Source organism: Mytilus trossulus, chromosome 13 (genome assembly GCF_036588685.1).
Source record: "Mytilus trossulus isolate FHL-02 chromosome 13, PNRI_Mtr1.1.1.hap1, whole genome shotgun sequence".
NCBI classification, from domain to species: Eukaryota; Metazoa; Mollusca; class Bivalvia; order Mytilida; family Mytilidae; genus Mytilus; species Mytilus trossulus.
The window spans coordinates 28641123-28662445 of NC_086385.1; the positions used below are offsets into that span (position 1 = coordinate 28641123).

The 21323-nt window shown below is 33.5% G+C and overlaps 3 protein-coding genes and 1 long non-coding RNA gene across 4 annotated transcripts in view; 2 read left to right on the forward strand and 2 right to left on the reverse strand.

Annotated features, from left to right (window-relative positions):
• LOC134694754 (prolow-density lipoprotein receptor-related protein 1-like) overlaps window positions 1-9809 on the reverse strand; it is a 51350-nt gene extending 41541 nt beyond the window's left edge. Inside the window, exons 1-7 of the mRNA XM_063555807.1 lie at window positions 9563-9809; window positions 8814-8997; window positions 8070-8170; window positions 7232-7363; window positions 5501-5620; window positions 2222-2470; window positions 1479-1601 (exon numbers count right to left, since the gene is read on the reverse strand). Of these exons, the coding sequence (XP_063411877.1) occupies window positions 1479-1601; window positions 2222-2470; window positions 5501-5620; window positions 7232-7363; window positions 8070-8170; window positions 8814-8997; window positions 9563-9602 (949 nt within the window). The 5' untranslated portion in view covers window positions 9603-9809. The remainder of the gene's footprint in view (window positions 1-1478; window positions 1602-2221; window positions 2471-5500; window positions 5621-7231; window positions 7364-8069; window positions 8171-8813; window positions 8998-9562) is intronic.
• A 2402-nt stretch (window positions 9810-12211) lies between these two features.
• Window positions 12212-13858, reverse strand: LOC134694759 (uncharacterized). The gene is made up of 3 exons (XR_010102599.1): window positions 13680-13858; window positions 12933-13013; window positions 12212-12589 (listed from the first exon to the last, which is right to left on the reverse strand). It is a non-coding gene; the product is annotated as an uncharacterized LOC134694759 (long non-coding RNA).
• A 2260-nt stretch (window positions 13859-16118) lies between these two features.
• Window positions 16119-19441, forward strand: LOC134694757 (uncharacterized). The gene is made up of 2 exons (XM_063555809.1): window positions 16119-17611; window positions 19321-19441. Exon 1 carries the CDS (start codon window positions 16332-16334, stop codon window positions 17601-17603), a length of 1272 nt encoding a protein of 423 aa, XP_063411879.1. The 5' UTR covers window positions 16119-16331; the 3' UTR covers window positions 17604-17611; window positions 19321-19441.
• On the forward strand, window positions 18020-19699 carry LOC134694218 (uncharacterized). Its single transcript, XM_063555215.1, has one exon. It carries the CDS (start codon window positions 18020-18022, stop codon window positions 19697-19699), a length of 1680 nt encoding a protein of 559 aa, XP_063411285.1.
• Window positions 19700-21323: the final 1624 nt, after the last annotated feature.

Consider the following 21323-nt stretch of genomic DNA (forward strand, 5'->3'; position numbering starts at 1 on the left):
AATACCAGATTTGGACCTGCATTGCTGTATGTAATTTATTGAGGAAGCATAACTGATCATTCTCTTTCATTGAAGACAAGAATAATTTAATGAAATTTTCCTTGTTTAATGAGTAATGCAAAATTTCAAATTATCCTAGTCAATTAAAATAAACACACCTGCTATGTGCAGAACTGACAACCTCAGTGCAAAAATACTATGATATTGTGGACAAACTATTTAGACCACTTGGCCACTCTGGCTATCCAACTATTGAAACCAATACTTACTATCTTTACAAACAAGGGGGGGGGTTTAACCACTGTGATTACAAATGATGGTCTTGCACTGTGTTAATCTTCACAGTGCTTCTCATCAATGTGTGTCATCATTGCACTGGATCTTTAACCCAAGCCTGTGTTAATAACTACTTACCATGTTCACAGTTTTTCATCACTCCCATCTTTACAATCTTTGTCATAATCACACTTGCCCTCCAACCCCAGCCTCTGTTTATATTACAACTACTTACCATGTTCAACTTCCATCTTTACAATCTTTGTCATAATCACACTTGCCCTCCAACCCCAGCCTCTGTTTATATTACAACTACTTACCATGTTCACAGTTTTTTCATCACTCCCATTTTACAATCTTTGTCATAATCACAATATCCCTCCAACCCCAGCCTCTGTTTATATTACAACTACTTACCATGTTCACAGTTTTTTCATAACTCCCATCTTTACAATCTTTGTCATAATCACACTTGCCCTCCAACCCCAGCCTCTGTTTATATTACAACTACTTACCATGTTCACAGTTTTTTCATAACTCCCATCTTTACAATCTTTGTCATAATCACACTTGCCCTCCAACCCCAGCCTTTGTTTATATAACAACTTACCATGTTCACAGTTTTTTTCATCACTCCCATCTTTACAATCTTTGTCATAATCACACTTGCCCTCCAACCCCAGCCTCTGTTTATATTACAACTACTTACCATGTTCACAGTTTTTTTCATCACTCCCATCTTTACAATCTTTGTCATAATCACACTTGCCCTCCAACCCCAGCCTCTGTTTATATTACAACTACTTACCATGTTCACAGTTTTTTCATATCTCCCATCTTTACAATCTTTTTCATAATCACACTTGCCCTCCAACCCCAGCCTCTGTTTATATTACAACTACTTACCATGTTCACAGTTTTTTTCATCACTCCCATCTTCACAATCTTTGTCATAAACACACTTGCCCTCCAACCCCAGCCTCTGTTTATATTACAACTACTTACCATGTTCACAGTTTTTTCATCACTCCCATCTTTACAATCTTTGTCATAATCACAATTGCCCTCCAACCCCAGCCTCTGTTTATATTACAACTACTTACCATGTTCACAGTTTTTTTCATCACTCCCATCTTCACAATCTTTGTCATAATCACACTTGCCCTCCAACCCCAGCCTCTGTTTATATTACAACTACTTACCATGTTCACAGTTTTTTTCATCACTCCCATCTTTACAATCTTTGTCGTAATCACACTTCCAGCCTTGAGGTATACAATTGTTGTCATCACACTTAAACTGGTTGGCACTGCAAGATCTATTCGCTATAATATATAAAACGGGATACTGGATCAATTTGAGAGAAAACTTCCATCAACCTAATCAAGAATTTTAATGGTGGCTCCTCACAATAAGGAATAGGAGCAGGTTGATAAAAAGAAGGACTGTATTTTATTACAAATTTGGCTATTAATTTTTGTGGCCATCTGATCAAATAGGCTCACTGGTTTAACAAACCATATATGCTTATATGCACTTCAAATGACTATAAAAACAGCAAACAACTCCTGCCACATATAATGCCCAAAACCCCAAAATGACCTGATTTATTTTAGATCTTTTCTTTTTTATGTGTTTTATCATTTGCTCTTACCATTTGATTACAGCCATTTTGTTTTAAATTTTCCTCAGAGTTCAGTATTTTTTTGTAATTTTACTTTTTTCTACACTTGTTAAACCCCCTTTTTATCAACATGCTTAATAATGTCAACAGAGTTGCTAACACAAAAATGATAGCTCATTTAATTAAGATAAATTTCAGGCTTAACAATATTAAAACATTAAAGGCCATAGGTTCTGAAGAGTTTACAGAAATGTCCCATCCTCCCAAACAAACCATGTTCCGCCCTCTAAACTTACCATGTACCTTCCCCCTTAAACTTACCACAATCTTTTTCATCACTATTGTCTGTGAGACTACAATCAATATCCCCATCACATTTCCATGATTCAGGGATACAGCGTCCTGATGTACACTTGAAGAAATCTTTCGGACATGTGGTATTTTTACATACTGTGTCAGACGGCTCATCTTTACCATCTAAACAATCCTTGTCATGATCACACCTCCACATGAATGGAACACATCGGTTGCCATCACATTTAAATTGGTCCTCATTACAATCCTTAGCAGCTAAAGATAAAATGACTGATTAATATAAGAGGGACAGAAGATATCAGAGTGACTTTCGAAATCATGGATCGAAAATAAACTGACAACGTCATGACTAAAAGATATAATTGCATGATTACATAATATCTTATCTACTGCATTTATATTAGCTAAAACTCTGGTTATAAAAATATTTGGCAATACTAATTTTTGAAGAATGAACAAAGGCAAGTATAATGGATTGAAAATAAACTGACAACGCCATGACCAAAAGATATAATTGCATGATTACATAATATCTTATCTACTGCATTTATAGTAGCCAAAGGCAAGTATAATTATTGCAATTTTGTTTAGGAAAGATGCAAACAGATATGTCCCTAATATCAGAATGCAAGTTTGTATTGTTCTGATACTAAAAGAATGACATTTTTGCATTAATAAAAACCTTGCAATAATTTTCAGATATTTCATAATTGACATGTTTTGACTGCCACCATCTGTACCTAATTATATAATCTAGTACTTATATATTTCTCTGTCCTGAGTGTTCTTATTTTTATTTGTACTGTATTCCTGCCATGTAATTTTGTCATTTTAGCAGTATTTTTCACATTGCCACATAAGTGGGAGGTTTGGCTAGCCAATAAAACCATGTTCAACCTGCAGTTTTGTCTTATATTTATTGCACCAAGTCCAGACTATTGCATTGAAATCAAATAGTCTGTTTATATGTATGGTGGTGTTTGTTTTTTGTTAGTGTTTCTGTTGTTCTGTTGTTTTCCTCTTATAATTGATGTTTTTCCCACAGTAAGTTTGTATTCTTGAATTTGTTTTTTACCTTAATCAATATATATATAAAAAAGAAGATGTGGTGTGAGTGCCAATGAGACAACTCTCCATCCAAATAACAATTTAAAACTAGAGGCTCTAAAGAGCCTGTGTCGCTCACCTTGGTCTATGTGCATATTAAACAAAGGACACAAATGGATTCATGACAAAATTGTATTTTGGTGATGGTGATGTGTTTGAAGTTCTTACTTTACTGAACGATTTTGCTTCTTACAATTATATCTACCATGAACTTTGCCCATTAGTAACAGAGAACTATATTTGGTAAAAATTTACATAAATTTACCAAATTAATGAAAATTGGTAAAAATTGACTATAAAGGGCAATAACTCCTTAAGGGGTCAATTGACCATTTAGGTCATGTTGACTTATTTGTAGATCTTACTTTGCTGAACATTATTGCTGTTTACAGTTTATCGCTATCTATAATAGTATTCAAGATAACCAAAAACGGCAAAATTACCAATTGGAGGGCAGCAACCCAACAACCAGTTGTCCAATTCATCTGAAAAATTCAGGGCAGATAGATATTGACTTGAATAACAATTTAACTTCTTGTCAGATTTGCTCTAGATGCTTTGGTTTCATAGTTATAAGCAAAAAACTGCATTTTACCCCTATGTTCTATTTTTAGCCGTGGCGGCCATCTTGGTTGAATGGCCAGGTCATCGGACACATTTTTCAAACTAGATACCCCAAAGATGATTGTGGTCTAGTAGTTTCAGTGGAGATTTTGTAAAAGATTACTTAGATTTATGAAAAATGGTTAAAGATTGACTATAAAGGGCAATAACTCCTAAAGGGGTCAACTGACCATTTTGGTCATGTTGACTTATTTGTAGATCTTACTTTGCTGAACATTATTGCTGTTTACAATTTATCTCTATCTATAATAATATTCAAGATAATAACCAAAAACAGCAAAATTTCCTCAAAATTACCAATTCAGGGGCAGCAACCCCACAACCGATTGACCGATTCATCTGAAAATTTCAGGGCAGATAGTTCTTGACCTGATAAACATTTTTATCCCATGTCAGATTTCCTCAAAATGCTTTGGTTTTTGAGTTATAAGCCAAAAACTGCATTTTACCCCTATGTTCTATTTTTAGTGGTGGCGGCCATCTTGGTTGGTTGACCAGGTCACGCCACACATTTTTTAAACTAGATACCCCAAAGATGATTGTGGCCAAGTTTGGATTAATTTGGCCAAGTAGTTTCAGAGGAGAAGATTTTTGTAAAAAATTACTTTAATTAACGAAAAATGGTTAAAAATTGACTATAAAGGGCAATAACTCCTAAACGGGTCAACTGACCATTTTGGTCATGTAGACTTATTTGTAGATCTTACTTTGCTGAACATTATTGCTGTTTACAGTTTATCTCTAACTATAATAATATTCAAGATAATAACCAAAAACAGCAAAATTTCTTCAAAATTACCAATTCAGGGGCAGCAACCCAACAACCGATTGACCGATTCATCTGAAAATTTCAGGGCAGATAGATCTTGACCTGATAAACATTTTTACCCCATGTCAGATTTGCTCTAAATGCTTTGGTTTTTGAGTTATAAGCCAAAAACTGCATTTTACCCCTATGTTCTATTTTTAGCCGTGGCGGCCATCTTGGTTGGTTGACCGGGTCACGCCACACAATTTTCAAACTAGATACCCCAATGATGATTGTGGCCAAGTTTGGATTGATTTGGCCCAGTAGTTTCAGAGGAGAAGATTTTTGTAAAAGTTAACGACGACGGACGACGACGACGACGGACGACGCCGGACGCCGGACGCCAAGTGATGAGAAAAGCTCACTTGGCCCTTCGGGCCAGGTGAGCTAAAAAGTAAACCATTATAGGTCAATGTACGGCCTTCAACACGGCGACTTTGCTCACATCGAGCAACAAGCTATAAAGGGCCCCAAAATTACTAGTGTAAAACCATTCAAACAGGAAAACCAGCAGTCTAATCTATATAAAACAAGCTATTAAGGGCCCCAAAATTACTTGTATAAAACCATTCAAACTAGAAAACCAACAGTCTAATCTATATAAAAAACGAGAAATGAGAAACACGTATACATTACATAAACAAACGAAAACTACTGTACATCAGATTCCTGACTTAGGACAGGTGCAAATTATAACTGTTTTTGAAAAGCTGTATAGTACTGTTGCCTTTTTTAAGTATACTTACTACAGTTATGTTCGTCCTGTCCATCTTTACAGTGTTGGTTCCCATCACATACATGTGTCAGTGGTATACACTTGTTCTCTTTCTGACATTTTACATAACCCTTTAAACAGTCATACTTATCTGAAAAAATATAACAGTACTAGTGTAATTATATTTTTTTTACAATTTCTATTTTTGTTAATTGAATTGAAATTCATATTATGTCATTGACAAACGGATACACTGACCAATAAAGGCAACAGTAGTATACCGCTGTTCAAATCTCATAAATCCATGGACAAAAAACAAAATCGGGGCAACAAACCAAAACTGAGGGAAACGCATTAAATATAAGAGGAGAACAACGACACAACACCGAAACGCAACAGCACACAGAAACGGACCAAGCAACAGACAAAACACCACAAGAATAACAAATATAACATCAAAACCGAATACATGAATATGGGATAGACAAGTACCGTGCCACGTCTTATCTCAAAAATAAGAGAAAACAGAAACGACTCAACGTTAAAATGCAACACACACACAGAAACGAACAATATTATAACAATGGCCATCTTCCTGACTTGGTACAGGACACTTTTAAAGGGGAATAAAAGTGGTGGGTTGAAACCTGGTTTTAAGGCATGCCAAACCTCGCACTTTAATGGCACAGTTAAATATAAAATTGAAATGAAAACAAAATATTGCAGGACTACAATACAAATAAAAAGCAGAACATATTAGACAAAGAAAAGCATGATTAAAGCAACACACGAACAGATGCATAGACCTAACAGCATACTGCCCATAAATGGGACATACAAATAATTAGACTGAAATTATTTCCTGACCATTGATCCTAAATACACAAGGTTAAAAAAAATCATTACAGCAGATTCAATTGAGTGTGTAGCTAAAGGTAGTATCTTTGGTTAGCTTGCTTGTTAGCTGAACAGTGAAGTCATCGTTAGGTTAGGTAAACTAACCTACTTTAAGAATAGACTAGTCCGACAGAAAACCAATTTATCTGTATGTTAGACTATGCTACTTCGAAAGGAGGGTAGTGTACCTGACCTAATAATGATTTCATGGTTCAGCCAACAAGCAAGCTTACCTAATATATTACCTTTCGCTACATACTCAATGGAATCCGCTGTAAAATTCTGGATACAATACACTAAGCAGTACTTAAAATTTATATAGTATGAACATAAAGTTCAATTTTTTTTCTGTTAATATTGAAATTACTACTGCAACAACATACTTTTGGTTTCTTTTTATATCTGAAACTACCCTATAAAAATATTGAAGAAATTTTCTAATTGAATGCTTAACCACCATATTCTCTTGCATTCCCTCTTGTGAATTGAAAAAGTTTCATTACAATAATTTACAACTTTTTGGAATATTGGATCCTCAATGCTCTTCAACTTTGTACTTGTTTGGCTTTATGAATATTTTGATATGAGCATCACTGACGAGTCTTATGTTGACGAAACGCAGATCTGGCGCACTAAATTATAATCCTGGTACCTTTGATAACTATATTTACCAATTAAAAAACAATAAGTGCACCAAGCAAGGAGGAATTCATAACATAGATTTTAACAGATAAGTAACCTTCATCAAAACAAAGAGGCCATCAAGACATTAAAAATGCTGACCGTTGGCTAACTGAGTTTTGTCTTCCTAAGAACATGAAATGATTTATCTAATAACCGAGACTTTACATACTATAATACTAACCACACTGTTCTTCGTCAGATTTATCCTTGCATTCTGCATTACCATTACAGATATCCACTGGTGGCAAACAACCAGTTTTATCTACGGCTCCTTTACACTGGAAATAGCCTCTCTGTGGACAGTAATAGGGCTCTGAAATAAAATGTTAAAATCATTTTATGTTTTTTCTCATGTCCTATAGACGCCAAGATTTATTGTTTAAAGAGTGCTATCTTTTGGCCACATGTGGAGCTGAATCTGCTTCCCTTTTCAGAGCCTCTCAGATCTTCCATTGGTTTTTGGTAGGATTCAAGTTGCTCAGTCCTCAGTTTTTATCAATATGCAGTGTTTTTTAAACTGTTGTTCAACTCTTTATCCGTTTTCATTTTTTTGCCATGATTTTGTAAGATAGTCTTGATTCTCTTGTTTACCTCTTTCTTGTTTAAGGAAGTTTGCTTCTCAGTTTCAAAATGATTAACTTTTCACAACACTAGTTTATATTGATACGGGATTAATAAAGGAATTAAAAGAGCAAAAAAATATATATGTAAATGTGCTTGTTTTTGAGATATTAGTCATTGAAATTTGGGTGGGAAAATATTTTCTCTTTGACAAGTTTAAGTTCTCAAAAGCTATTCAAAAATAATTAAAATTTCATAAAGACTATTACAGATGAGAATTTAATTTGACAATTGACTACAGACTTTCCTTTTTGAATATTCTTCACATCTCAGAATTTTATTTTTACTTGTTGCAACAGGTCACAAGTTTTTACGAGGGGTTCTGAATTTTTTGGCCCTCTGCCTTTACCAGGCATCCAATTTAAACTACCCATGACTCCCATATAAGATTTACTTACGTGTACAATTAATCTCGTCTTCTCCTCCCGCACAGTCTGTGTAATTGTCACATTTCCACCATGAGGGTATACACTTGGAACTTTCTTTACATTCAAAATGGCTGAAACAGAAAAATATGTAATGTGATTTACTTATTTACTGATGTATTACAAATGGCTGAAACAACAAAATATGATGTAAAATACTTTTAATATCCATGACTTATTCCAACTGGCAGGAGTAAGGAAATATTAAGGCATAATCATTATTTAAATTTTCAAAACGGCTTAAACTGGAAAATATGAAGATACAATTTTTTTTTCAGTTAAACAGGGCTGAAAGTAGAATATAAACACAAGGAAATTTTCTTGCAACGACCTGATTCCATTTTACTGGTCTCTGGTTCATGCAGGATTCCCTGTTTTAACTTTCAAAGAGTTTATAAACAGAGAATAAGATGAAATGTTTTAGCTGACTATGCAGTATGGGCTTTGCTCACTGTTGAAGGCCAAATGGTGAGTTTTGGTTAAATGTGTGTCATTTTGGTCTTTTGTGGAGAGTTGTCTCATTGGCAATCATACTACATGTTGTTTTTTTTATAAAATGGTATTCATACATTCAGGATTCAAATGTGTTTCACACTCGAAAATTCAACTGCATATTTTACATACTAGCACATCTTTTTTTTTTTAAATGTCAACAAATTTAGTCTGATATGGGAGAAATTTTTTACTCTGAATTGAATATAAGACTGTTACACTTACAATGGCTCATTGCAAGTTGGAACACAATTGTAGCTACCATCCAGCTTGTAGTTTTCTGGACAACCACACACCCTGGTTATCGATCGGAAAAATGTTGATGTTCTGAATGATGAAACCATATATGGCTTAAGCAGACACAAATGTGAACAGCCACCATTTCTGACACGACATGGATTAAAATGTGCTAAAAGTAAAAACAGTATAATGATTCCCAAATATTTAATTAAAATGTAACATTGCATTATTAAGATGTTGGAAAGTAGTATAGGATTGAAAATCCAAAATCTTTAAATGAGCAACACTTTTCCAATTATGAAATTTTGATAAATCTAATTGGTATACTAAAATGACCCAAATGTCCAATAAAAAATACATGAAGTATTCAGTATTTCATTAATTTTCTTAAATCTTTTGTTACTCAAGAATACTTTTTATTGGCGGATCCAGGGGGGTTCCAGGGGTTGAGCTCCCCCTTTACTCTGGGTTGGGACCCCCCCCCCTTTTTAAAATGGCTGGATCTGCCCCTGATGATTTAGTCAATAGTCAGTTCTTCTGTACTGACATGATAACAATATCTTTTCTTTTTACCCCACCTTGCATAAAATAAAACTGATTATTCCCTATAATTATTTCTGTCTATCTTTTCTATAAAATAACCATACATCAATTTTCAATAGAAGTAACTTCTGACTCCCCTTCCCAGCACTTACCCCCATCATAGAGTCAATTATAGAACAGCCTATTTTTACCTTTTGTCTGTCTCATTTTATGATAGACCTGTATATCCATAGGCCTATGTGATGTTTAAACAATCGTTGTACGATTTTCTCCAGAAAACTTGTGAGCTCTGTTAACCTGTTAATACTCTTCGATTCCCAATCGGTCCAAAATATGTAGTCCGTGAATGTCGTTAGAGCGAAGGTATGCGGCAAGTTTTTATTGATCACGACAAACTGGTTGCTGCCATCAAGATCTGCCATACTAATATAATCCAAACTTGCATCAGACCAGAATATTTTCTCCGTCACATAATCAATCGTTAATCCATTCGGCCGGTCTCACTAATTAGCGACAACAAGAATTTTAGCGACAACAAGCGTCAACAAGCGACAAGAAGCGACAACAAGAATGATTTTAGCGACAACAAGCGACAAGAAACTATTTAGTGACAAGAAAACATATTTTTTTTAATTAAAATTAATTATTGCAATAAAATTAAAAGAATATGCAAAAGAAAATAATTTTAGCGACAAGAAGATTAAAATTGATAGAAAAAAATGAAACATTATTTACATATTTATTTTATCATCTATTATGTATAACAGCCAGTATTACGTTTAATTATTGTTTAATCATTCGGCCATGCAAGGTTCTGGCTGAGACTACTATAACACAGAGATTGGTCACTCTCGATTTCCCTATTAAACCGGCTACACTCAAAAAAGCTAGCTGCGTTAATTTAACGTAGTTTCGTATTTTACCGTTAGCAGACGACATGTAATTGTTCAATTAAAAATGAATAATACAAAGCAAAATATAATTTTCTATGCTGTCATTATTATTCCTATTATTATGATTATCCTACTTTAATAATTATTATATTATAATAGTTTATAATAATAAATGTATTTTAATAGTTTTTCATAATAAACATGTTTTAAAAGTTTTTAAAATAAGCTATGCGACTATGATTGAGAATGGATTGTTAATTCTCATAAATCCGACAAACGAAGTTGTTGAAACAGGTCCCGTTTATTTCATCCAATCAAGGAATCATATAAACAATCCCCCGATCAAATATACAAATGTTTTACCTGTTTTACCTACCTGTAAAAACAGGTGCATTTGTGAATTGGCTGGGATATAGTTTTGATACACGTATACACGTGCTAACTAAAAATGGAATTCAGATATATAAATCTCATTATCGATACTATTTAATATTTTTTTTAAATTTTCATGAATGATTGAAAAAAAAATGGAAAAAAGGCTTCTGTTTTTGTTTTTCCAAATAAAGATTAAGGTTCATCATAACAAACGGACAAATATGGCTGTATTTACATGCCAAAAAATACTCTTGAGTACAGACTTACCTGTAAAGTTGGGAAAGTTTTAATGCCTAGCATCCACTAGATATAAAAAAGTTAAATCCATTTTGTGTTTCAGAAAGATAAAATCTCTTTTGGATTTTGATGGGCATTTTTTTCCTTCATGCAAAAGGTGTGAAAATTGACTAAGTTGTGGAACAACTATGAGATGCTCCCTCAGGTAAAAACCCGTTTTGTATTGTTTACATTGTCCTTAATTGACCATAGACACCAGGTATCTTCACAACTATAGGCGAGTTAAAGAGTTTATATGAGTCAGTGAGTGGACAGTATCAAAGTAATGCAGGTGTTTGTTTATTTTTGCACCTTCTGAAGAAAGGAAAAAAAATGCCTAGCAAAAACCAAGAAAGAATTTATCTTTCTTAAACACAAAATGCATTTAACTTTTATATATCTAGTGGATGCTAGGCATTAAAACTTTTCAAACAGCACAGGAAAGTCTGTACACAGAGTAGTTTTTGAGGTAAAAATACGGCCATATTTGTCCATTTGTTATGATGAACCTTAATTACGGCTAAAGATTACGGCCATATAGCGTTATAGTAGTCTCAGATTTGATATTGTATTAAAAATACGATATTAAATAATTAATACGTAATAAATTGTATGTCATGTATCGGAGTTAATTATTTGATTGTTTCATAATGGGTTTCTATTAAATATACACCTGTCTCGGAGACATAATGTCACAGTGTGACATGTATATTCGGCTTGAATTATCCGATGGTCAGGTAAATCACAACCTGTTAAAATGAGTTTTATTTGACACCTGGTACACACGAAGTAGTTACACCACAGGTTTTCACACTCCTTCCGAAAATATTATTTACAAATTATAGAATTAAATAATAAATATTGTTTGACAAATATCGTTTATCATGATCGACTTTGTCTTATAATATTTATAATTTGTATAGATCATTAAAAAATGATTACTTTCTGGGTTCATTATTAATTTGGTTTGTATTGGGTTGATTTTTTATGATTGTCTGTAAATTGTTTTCTGATTGTGTTTTTCGAAATACTATGAGCTTGCATTCAGTTGTTTTTATGATCGTCGGTAAATTTATGGTTTCTCCTTTTCACGGATTGTGTATTTAGTTAGGACTTACACTTAATGATCATTTAATAGAAAATTGCAATACAAGTCTCACTTTTGACCTCGAATATAAAGGGATTAACCATATTGTAAGCGTAATGTACATGTTTCCCTTCTTTTTTTTTACTTTTAGACTAGAAAAATCTCCTTTTAATTTTGAAACAGACATGGACCTGTGTGAATAGTGAAACTGATCTGGGTTATGCAAATTTCGGTATCTGTACAGCTAAGGATATATACATGTATCAGCGATGATAACTTGTAATAAATTGCATACAGTGAAAGGGAGATGGCAAGATTCTTCATCTTTATTGTGTGTCTCATTCACTGCAAATATCTCAATTTCTTGTGCAATCAGTTGCTCTGTGCCTTTCACTGGTGCTAGAAAAAGAAACAGCATGACAATCAAATTTAAGCGTTCATATTTTTCATTCTCTTTCCATCTTCAGTGTGGATTGAAACTGGAACAGATGTCTCCTCCATACTGGTACCAACAGCTGTTCATTGTCGAGGATTACTCTCTTTTTACCTCCATTTGTTAATTTCTACATCTTTTCCTCTTTGGTATTCTAAATTAAAAAAAAGAAGATAGAGTTGAATAGACTATTTGTCTTACTTGTAAACTTTACTTCCTACATGTATGCCATCTGAGACTATTATAACACATTTGTCAGAGAAAACACCACAGACAGCAGGCATTAAATTTTGGAACCACAAGTGCTTCAGACATAACCACCTTAGAGATGGGGTTCACCTAAATAACAAAGGGAATGAAGCATTTTTCTTCAGCATTAGACATGCAATGAACTCAGTGACCTATGTATAAAGTAATGGATATTACAGTAAACCTTATTCATTGGTATTCAAAGTCAGCAAATATTTAAATGTTATCATGTTGAAAAACAAACTTACCAATTTTATGCTTTGGTTCTTTTTTCTGATGGCTGTTCTTTTTCGGTCGTCCCAAACGCGATTTCTTTCGGAGAGGCATTTCTACAATAAATAAAATTATAATCAGTAACATTGAAAACTTACTTATGCTTCTAGACTATAAACATGATAAATGAATACTCAGAATAGGGTCTGCAACTTTACTTAAACAAACTAATAGCCATGGTAAATTGATGGATTTGTTTAAAATGTGGACCCCCCCCCCCCCCCCCCCACACACACACAAAGGGGTAAATAGCAGTATGCTGGTATATCAAATTATGACACAGTAAAAATTAGTAGAAGGAAGAATACAAGGGAATGTTTTAATGCCATTTGGGAAAACAAATTATTCAACTGAATTATACCCTAGCACAACAGAAATTGACTCGAAATTTACATCGGCCATTTTGAAAACCTTCATGTGGTAAATCTCCCCACAAAAAGGGATCAATAGCTTTTTGCTGGTATATCAAATTATGACAAAGTATACATCAGTGTAAAGAAAAAATATGACAGAAAGTTTTAATATCATCTAGAAAACCAACTGTTTCTCTGAATTTAACCTATTTACAAAATAACTCGAGTCGGTCTAACGAACTGAAAAGTCAAACGCGGTAAATTTTCAAGGTTTCATTTGTAAATTTACGCTTATAAATTCACTAAATAAGGCTAATGTGAACATATTCAAACAATAATTAACATTTTTAATCTTAATATTATACTTACTGATATAAAAACGTCTTAATAAGCCACATATGTTATTATTTTGCACCACGCTTGTAAACAATGGCTGATCGTCCTTCTTGTCTAATCAGTCAGAATGCGCGCGCATCCGTGGACATCGTGAAAATACGATTTGACTGGCCAGTACAGAGAGTGACCAATCTCTGTGTTATAGTAGTCTCAGGTTCTGGGTAATAATTCGTTCAATATGGGTTCCGTCCATGTGTGCTCTAGATATGTGTGGCTGGTCCCCCAATCTGTGTAGAATAAGTATCCTCGTAACGGGTGCACCTCCAGACCTCTTGGTTCTTGTAATCCATCTTCTATAAGGATTTTACGATAGCTGCCGTCCAGACGAGACACTTCTATTGTATCAGCAGTCTTGTCACACCAGAATAAATTTTGTCCTACCCACGGGCCAGTCCACTCCCACAAAACACAAAAACGTTCAGGAAATGTTCCAGGAACGTTTCTGTTTCGTTGTGAGAACGTTGTGATTTAACATTGTAGGAACGTAAAAGTGTGGACTACCAGTTACGCTGTAAGAACGTTATGATATAACGTTATGGAAAACCAACCTGGAACCTAAATAGAACCTTGTGTAACCAAATTGGAACCTTGATAGAACCTTTTATAACCAATCTGGAACCCTAATAGAACCTTGTGTAACCAATCTGGAACCTTAATAGAACCTTGTGTAACCAATCTGGAACCTAAATATAATCATTTGTTACCAATCTGGAACCCAAATTTAGCCTAGTCCCAGACAACATTTGTATGTTGGCACAACAATGGCCCAACGTATCTACATTCATTGGCTCAACGTTGTTTTTCTCTCCATCTTCCTGAACATGCATGAACATTTTGCCACTGGACGTATTAGCAAACAACAATCAATTAATCTTTCTCTCCAGGAATTGTACCCATATTTGAATGAATTCAATCAACACATCCATGTTACCTATTTTTCTTAAATAATGAATACAAAGATATGAATACCAATACATAATTTATTTTAGCTAGACAAGGAGCAAATTCTTAAAAGTTTAATTTTATGTAACTACACGTTGTAACATCAGATCTAGAATGAAAATTATAAAGTATATTCATGATGTTTCATTCTTATAAATGTAATTCACTTCATCAGGTTCATACAGTTATTTCCTAGTTCTGTTATTTCACTTCATTAGGTTCATACAATTACTTCCTAGTTCTGTAATTCACTTCTGACATCAGGTTCATACAATTACTTCCTAGTTCGGTAATTCACTTCATCAGGTTCATACAATTATTTCCTAGTTCTGTAATTTCACTTCATTAGGTTCATACAGTTATTTCCTAGTTCTGTAGTTTCACTTCATTCGGTTCATACAATTATTTCCTAGTTTTGTAATTCACTTCATCATGTTCATACACTTACTTCCTAGTTCTGTAATTTCACTTTATTCGGTTTATACATTTATTTCCTAGTTTTGTAATCTAACATGGGTTGTATTCACAATAGTGTTCCTTTTGTGTTCTGCTACACTTTCATTTGGCACTTTTTCTGATTTCGTCTTTTGTTTAATTCTTATCCAGTGTAGCAAATCTTCATAAAAATTATTTCACTGCCCCTGTAATAAAGAAGTGAACAAATAAGTACCCAATGTATACTTCTTATGAATATAATAAATCCTAAAAGACTCTTGTTTAAAACTAGACTATACAAGGCGATGCCATAAGGGATAAGGCACTCTACTACATCTTCCAACATCTATTTAGAATGTTAGACTTCACTGTGCTAGCTAAGTTAAGCCGGAAAATTGAGGGTATATATATGGATACAAGAAACAGAACCATGTAAAAAAAAAATTCTATCTAAATGAATAATTCTAGTGAAAAAAATACAGTCAAATCTAAATACAACAGCATTATCGATATTATAATATTTAACATTTTAATTATGCATATATATTTGCAAATTTCGAATCCGATGTGGCATTAAGGATTGCTATTATGTTACTAACTTAAAGTAATTTATTGTGCATTTTGTCCAATTCTTTTAAGATCTTTTAAATTTGTATGACCTAAAAATAATTTAACAACATTCGTAAACAGTATGTAACAAGGAAAATTCGAAAATACACTTTTCCATTGATAAGGGTTATAAATGCAATCTTCACATTTAACAAAGATTTCAGAAATAAAATAAGTTTTATTTGTGGTAAAAAAACATTATTATTTGTCATTCATAATCATATACGTATATCAGAATTTTTAAAGTAACAATCAACTTACATGTTTCTTTCTCTTTAGATGATGCGATTTTCTCTTTTGTTTTCTTTGTTATCACTGCTTTCTTACAAATGCACGACAGGAAATAGTCTCAAAAGTGACTATCCCATTACACTTAGATTCCATTTCACAAATATGGTACATAGCTGTCACGTGAGATGAACAGCCTCGTCATGATGTCAGAACATGCTCGTCAATTATATTGTTAACATGTGATAAATTTTGTCTTTAGAACTCTTGGATTTTATATAGTGCCAGGATTTAAACTTATCCAAACTTTTATCAATTTCGAAGTTTTGGCGTTTCTGAAATTAGATTAACGTGAAATCACGGTTTTCAGTACGTAACCACGTAAGTGCAAGTTATATAACTTGTTGAACAATGGCATCTCAGGTTGATGATGATCCAAAAAGTGGGACACTAGACTTATCTGATGATGACCATAACCCTAACACTAGCCAGCAATCTGGAAAGGGTGTAGATGATAATAGAATACCCAAAGACTTTAGGGATTCTCAAACCCATGAATCTGACTCTGATGATGACGACGATATGTCATCGATGTCGATTGACACTTTAATACGTTTACAATACAAGCAGATGAAATATATGCAAAAACTAACAGAACATTTAGGTTCTAAATCCGATGATGTGTCGGACAGTGCAAATAAATACACAATAGCACCACACGATAGTGCAAGTAGAACAAAAAGATCCCATTGTGATGACGGGGAATCTAACATTTCAAATAAACACTTAAAAGTTGCAGATGATTCCCAGCATGACACAGAGTCTGTTGATGACCTAGATAAACTTATGTGTAGTTTTGAAAATGCTGAGACCGACAACCTTGATAAATCAGATAACGTCACTGATGACGAGGATCTTAACGAGGTCAATGAATTAATGGATGAAATGAGTGAATTTTATAATGATTCTGAGGAAACTAGTGCGGCTATTGAAGAAAGCTTAGCAAAATCAGTCAATACTTCTCTAAGATCTAAAATCCCAGATTCTAAATTCAAAGAAATTAAATCGAAGTATAAAAGACCAGAAAACTGTCAAAACCTTATGATCCCTTCAGTAAATGAAGAAGTTTGGGGAGAAAAACACTCTATGATTAACGCAATAAGATCACGTGATCTAAAATTACAAAAAATCATGGGGTATGTCATTAAGGGAATGATACCAGCAATAGAAACGACAAATGACATCTTGAAAGCTGCTTTAAAGAAAAATACATTTGAACCAACAAAAAACCTTAGAAAAATGGCAGATGGCATCCGAATGTTCGCGGCTTCTTATACCCAACTAAACCAATATAGAAAAGAAAATTTCAAACCAATTATGATTGGGAAGTTCAAGAAACTTACTTATACAAACAATTCCGTATCTGATAAATTGTTTGGGGATGACTTGCAGAAGAAAATTGAAGATATTCAAAAATCAAAGAAAATATCTGTAACGGGATTTAATACCGGATTTACCGAGAAACCATCAACAAGTGGATATAACTATCATCGTAATTCTTCTGAAGGGTATAATAACAATAAAACTGGGAATGGCAAAAGTCGTTTTTTAGACCAGCGAAACTCCTTCCCGAACAAACGAGGAAGAGGGGGGAGACAGTTCAACAAACCAAACAATCGATAAGTCCACAGGTTAGTCAGATTAAACAATTAGATAACAAAAGTAAATGTGAATTTTCAAATCTTGTTAATACTCCTGAAAACTTTAGAGCTGGGAAAGTAAAAAACAATCTTGAAAGTTGGAGAACAATAACAAGTGATACATCAATTCTAGAAATGTTGACTGGTTATCGGTTACAATTTCACACCTTACCGCCAAGTCGCAACAGTTGTAATAATCCTTCGTTTAATGAAGATGAAAAAACTTCCATAACTTTAGAAGTGAGCACTTTTTTAAAGAAAGGCATTATCCAAAAAGCTATACCATGCAAGAATCAGTTTGTGACACATATTTTCACACGACCTAAAAAAGATGGAACACACCGATTGATTTTAAATTTAAAATCTTTAAATGAATATATAGAGAATTATCATTTTAAGATGGACAGTTTAGGCACTGCAATTAATTTAATGAACCGTAATTGTTATTTTGGTAGTATAGACTTGAAGGATGCATTTTTTAGTATTCCAGTCAGAGAGTCTGATCGAAAATTTCTCCGATTCACGTGGAATGGGGAATTATATCAATTTACATGTTTAGCTCAAGGTCTAAGTACTTGCCCACGTGTTTTTACAAAGATAATGAAATGTGTGTTTTCTGAATTACGGAAGAAAGGTCATTGCAATTCAGCCTATATCGATGATTCTCTTTTAATTGGACAATCTTATGAGGATTGCATTAATAACATTAATGACACAGTTACGTTATTCGATAAACTAGGTCTTACAATTCATCCAAATAAATCCGTTTTCGTTCCGACACAAGAAATTCAACATCTTGGGTTTGTGTTGAATTCACGAGAAATGTCAGTGCGTCTTACTCAAGAAAAATCTCAAAAATTCAAGGAATTATGTAAACAAATTTTACGCAAGGAATATGTTTCTATCAGAGAATTTTCTGAACTGATAGGTAAAATGGTAGCAAGCGAATACGGCGTTCCGTATGCAAAATTATTTCACAAAAGACTGCATATAACTAAAAACGAACAGTTACGGAAACAACGAGGCAATTATGACGCAAAATTCGGTCTCAATGAAATGTGTAAGCAAGATATAAATTGGTGGATCGATAATATAGAGATTTGCAAGAAATATGTGTGTATTGGAAATCCCGAAATTATAATTAGATCAGATGCGTCTTTAACGGGATGGGGCGGAGTTTATGAGAGCCAATCTACAGGTGGTAGATGGTCGGCTGAAGAAAATTCTTATCACATTAATCAGCTAGAATTGTTAGCTGTGTATTTAACACTGAAGTCATTTTGTAGCAACGCGTCATGTGTACATATACACGCGCAGATAGATAACACAACTGCTGTGACGTATATAAATAAAATGGGCGGTATGAAAGAAAATCTCAATGACTTGACAAGGGAGATTTTGTTATGGTGTATAAATAGAAACATCTGGTTAACTGCTGCACATTTACCGGGGAGTGAAAATTGCGAAGCTGACTATGAATCGCGTAATAGCAATGATGACACTGAATGGGAATTAGATAGTGAAGTTTATATAAAAATTGAACAATTATTTGGAAGCCCTGATATTGATTTATTTGCTTCACGGTTAAATTACAAAGTTACGCCATACTGTTCTTATAGACCAGATCCAAATGCAAAACTTGTTGATGCATTTACTTTTAATTGGGGAACAAACTTTAATTATATTTTCCCTCCTTTCAGCATACTAGGAGCAGTATTGAGGAAGATTGTACAGGATCAGGCAGATGCAATCGTAATAGCCCCGTTATGGCCAACTCAACCTTGGTTTCCAAAAATTCTACAGTTGCTTGTGGATTGTCCCAGAATTTTACCAGTGAAGAAATCACTTGTGACACTTTCGTTCAACAAAACAAAAGTTCATCCGCTCCTCAACAAACTTCACCTGACAGCGTTCAAATTGTCCGGGGATCATTTGAAAGTCAAGGTTTATCAAAATCAGTTGTCGACATTATCATGCATTCATGGCGAGACTCCACAAAACAACAATATTGGAGTTATATCAAAAAGTGGGTGTGTTTTTGTGTTGAAAAACATGCTGATCCCATGTCATCAACTGTAAATTTAGTTTTAGATTTTTTAGCAAAACTTTTCCATTCAGGGATAGGTTATAGTGGACTTAATACAGCGCGATCTGCTTTGTCTTCATTTATGACACTTAATGGACACGATTCAATTGGCAAACATAATTTGGTCAAGCGATTTATGAGAGGAATATTCCAATTGAGACCTTCACTTCCAAGATACAATTTTACATGGAACGTGTCCGATCTACTTAATTATTTAGATACGTTAGAAAATAACAGTTTGACGTTAAAGCAAATTACTTTGAAATGTGTTTCTTTATTGTCTTTGTTGACAGCTCAAAGGTTACAGTCTATTCATTTATTAGATATACGTAATTTAGAGTTTTCGAATGATATTGTTAAGATAAGAATAGGTGACATTTTGAAGCAAACTAAACCAGGAAAACATTTAAATGAAATTGTTTTAGATAGATTTGTAAATACAAATTTGTGTATTGTAACTTGTTTAAAATTATATATAAAAATGACTGAAAAATTTCGCGGGAAAGAAAAGAAATTTTTTGTAAGTTATGTAGCACCGTATAAAGGTGTAAGCAAAGACTCTATATCCAGATGGATGAAAACAGTTATGATAGCAGCTGGTATAGATTGCTCCGCATTTAAACCTCACAGTGTGAGATCAGCGTCTGTTTCTAAAGCTTGTAGTAAAGGTTTACCACTTTCGACAATATTACGCACCGCAGGGTGGACAAATCAATGCACTTTTCGGAAATTCTATAATAAACCTGTAACCATAGACACCAGTTTCTGTAATGCGATACTCAGTAATGCAATGTAAATATGTTGATTAGATAAATGTATGAGAACTTTATTATTGTATATTTATTACTGATTATAATCTCCAGTAGTTTTCGGATAAATAGATGCAATATCTCTAAACATCTCACGTGACAGCTATGTACCATATTTGTGAAATGGAATTATATAATTAAACGAAATTTTAATTGAAGTTTAATTAAAATTCCGTGAAACAATAGTGGTACATAGGTGTTACGTGCCCACCCTTCCCACCCTAATATTGCATCGATTTACTCTGAAGTCTGACATCATGACGAGGCTGTTCATCTCACGTAACACCTATGTACCACTATTGTTTCACGGAATTTTAATTAAACTTCAATTAAAATTTCGTTTAATTATATAATTTCCCATAACCTTAATTACCATAGCAACTATCTTTGAAATTTGTCTAACATCTGGTCAACACCATTCTATAGGTCAACTTAATCAGAATATGCTTGATTAACATAATGGCTGTATCAAATATCATTATGTATATAATTACTAATTATGTTTCACAAATTAAAGTTGAATGAAAGAAGTTATAATAAATAATGAAAATAATGAATTTTAACTTTTATTCGATCAATCTATATGTTTAAGGAATAAAAAGTTATTTTGTTCTTGATACAGTGTCGGTTTTTTAGTTATGAAAGCTATCAGCATTCACTTTCTGAAACAAAATAAAGGTTTGATTAACAAGCAAGACGGCAAACATCTTACTTGCATTTTTTGCTATTAATTTGCTATTTTTTTTATTTTTTTGGGAAAGATTATTTTTTCAAAAAAAATGAGGAACATTATTCGAACGTTTTTAGA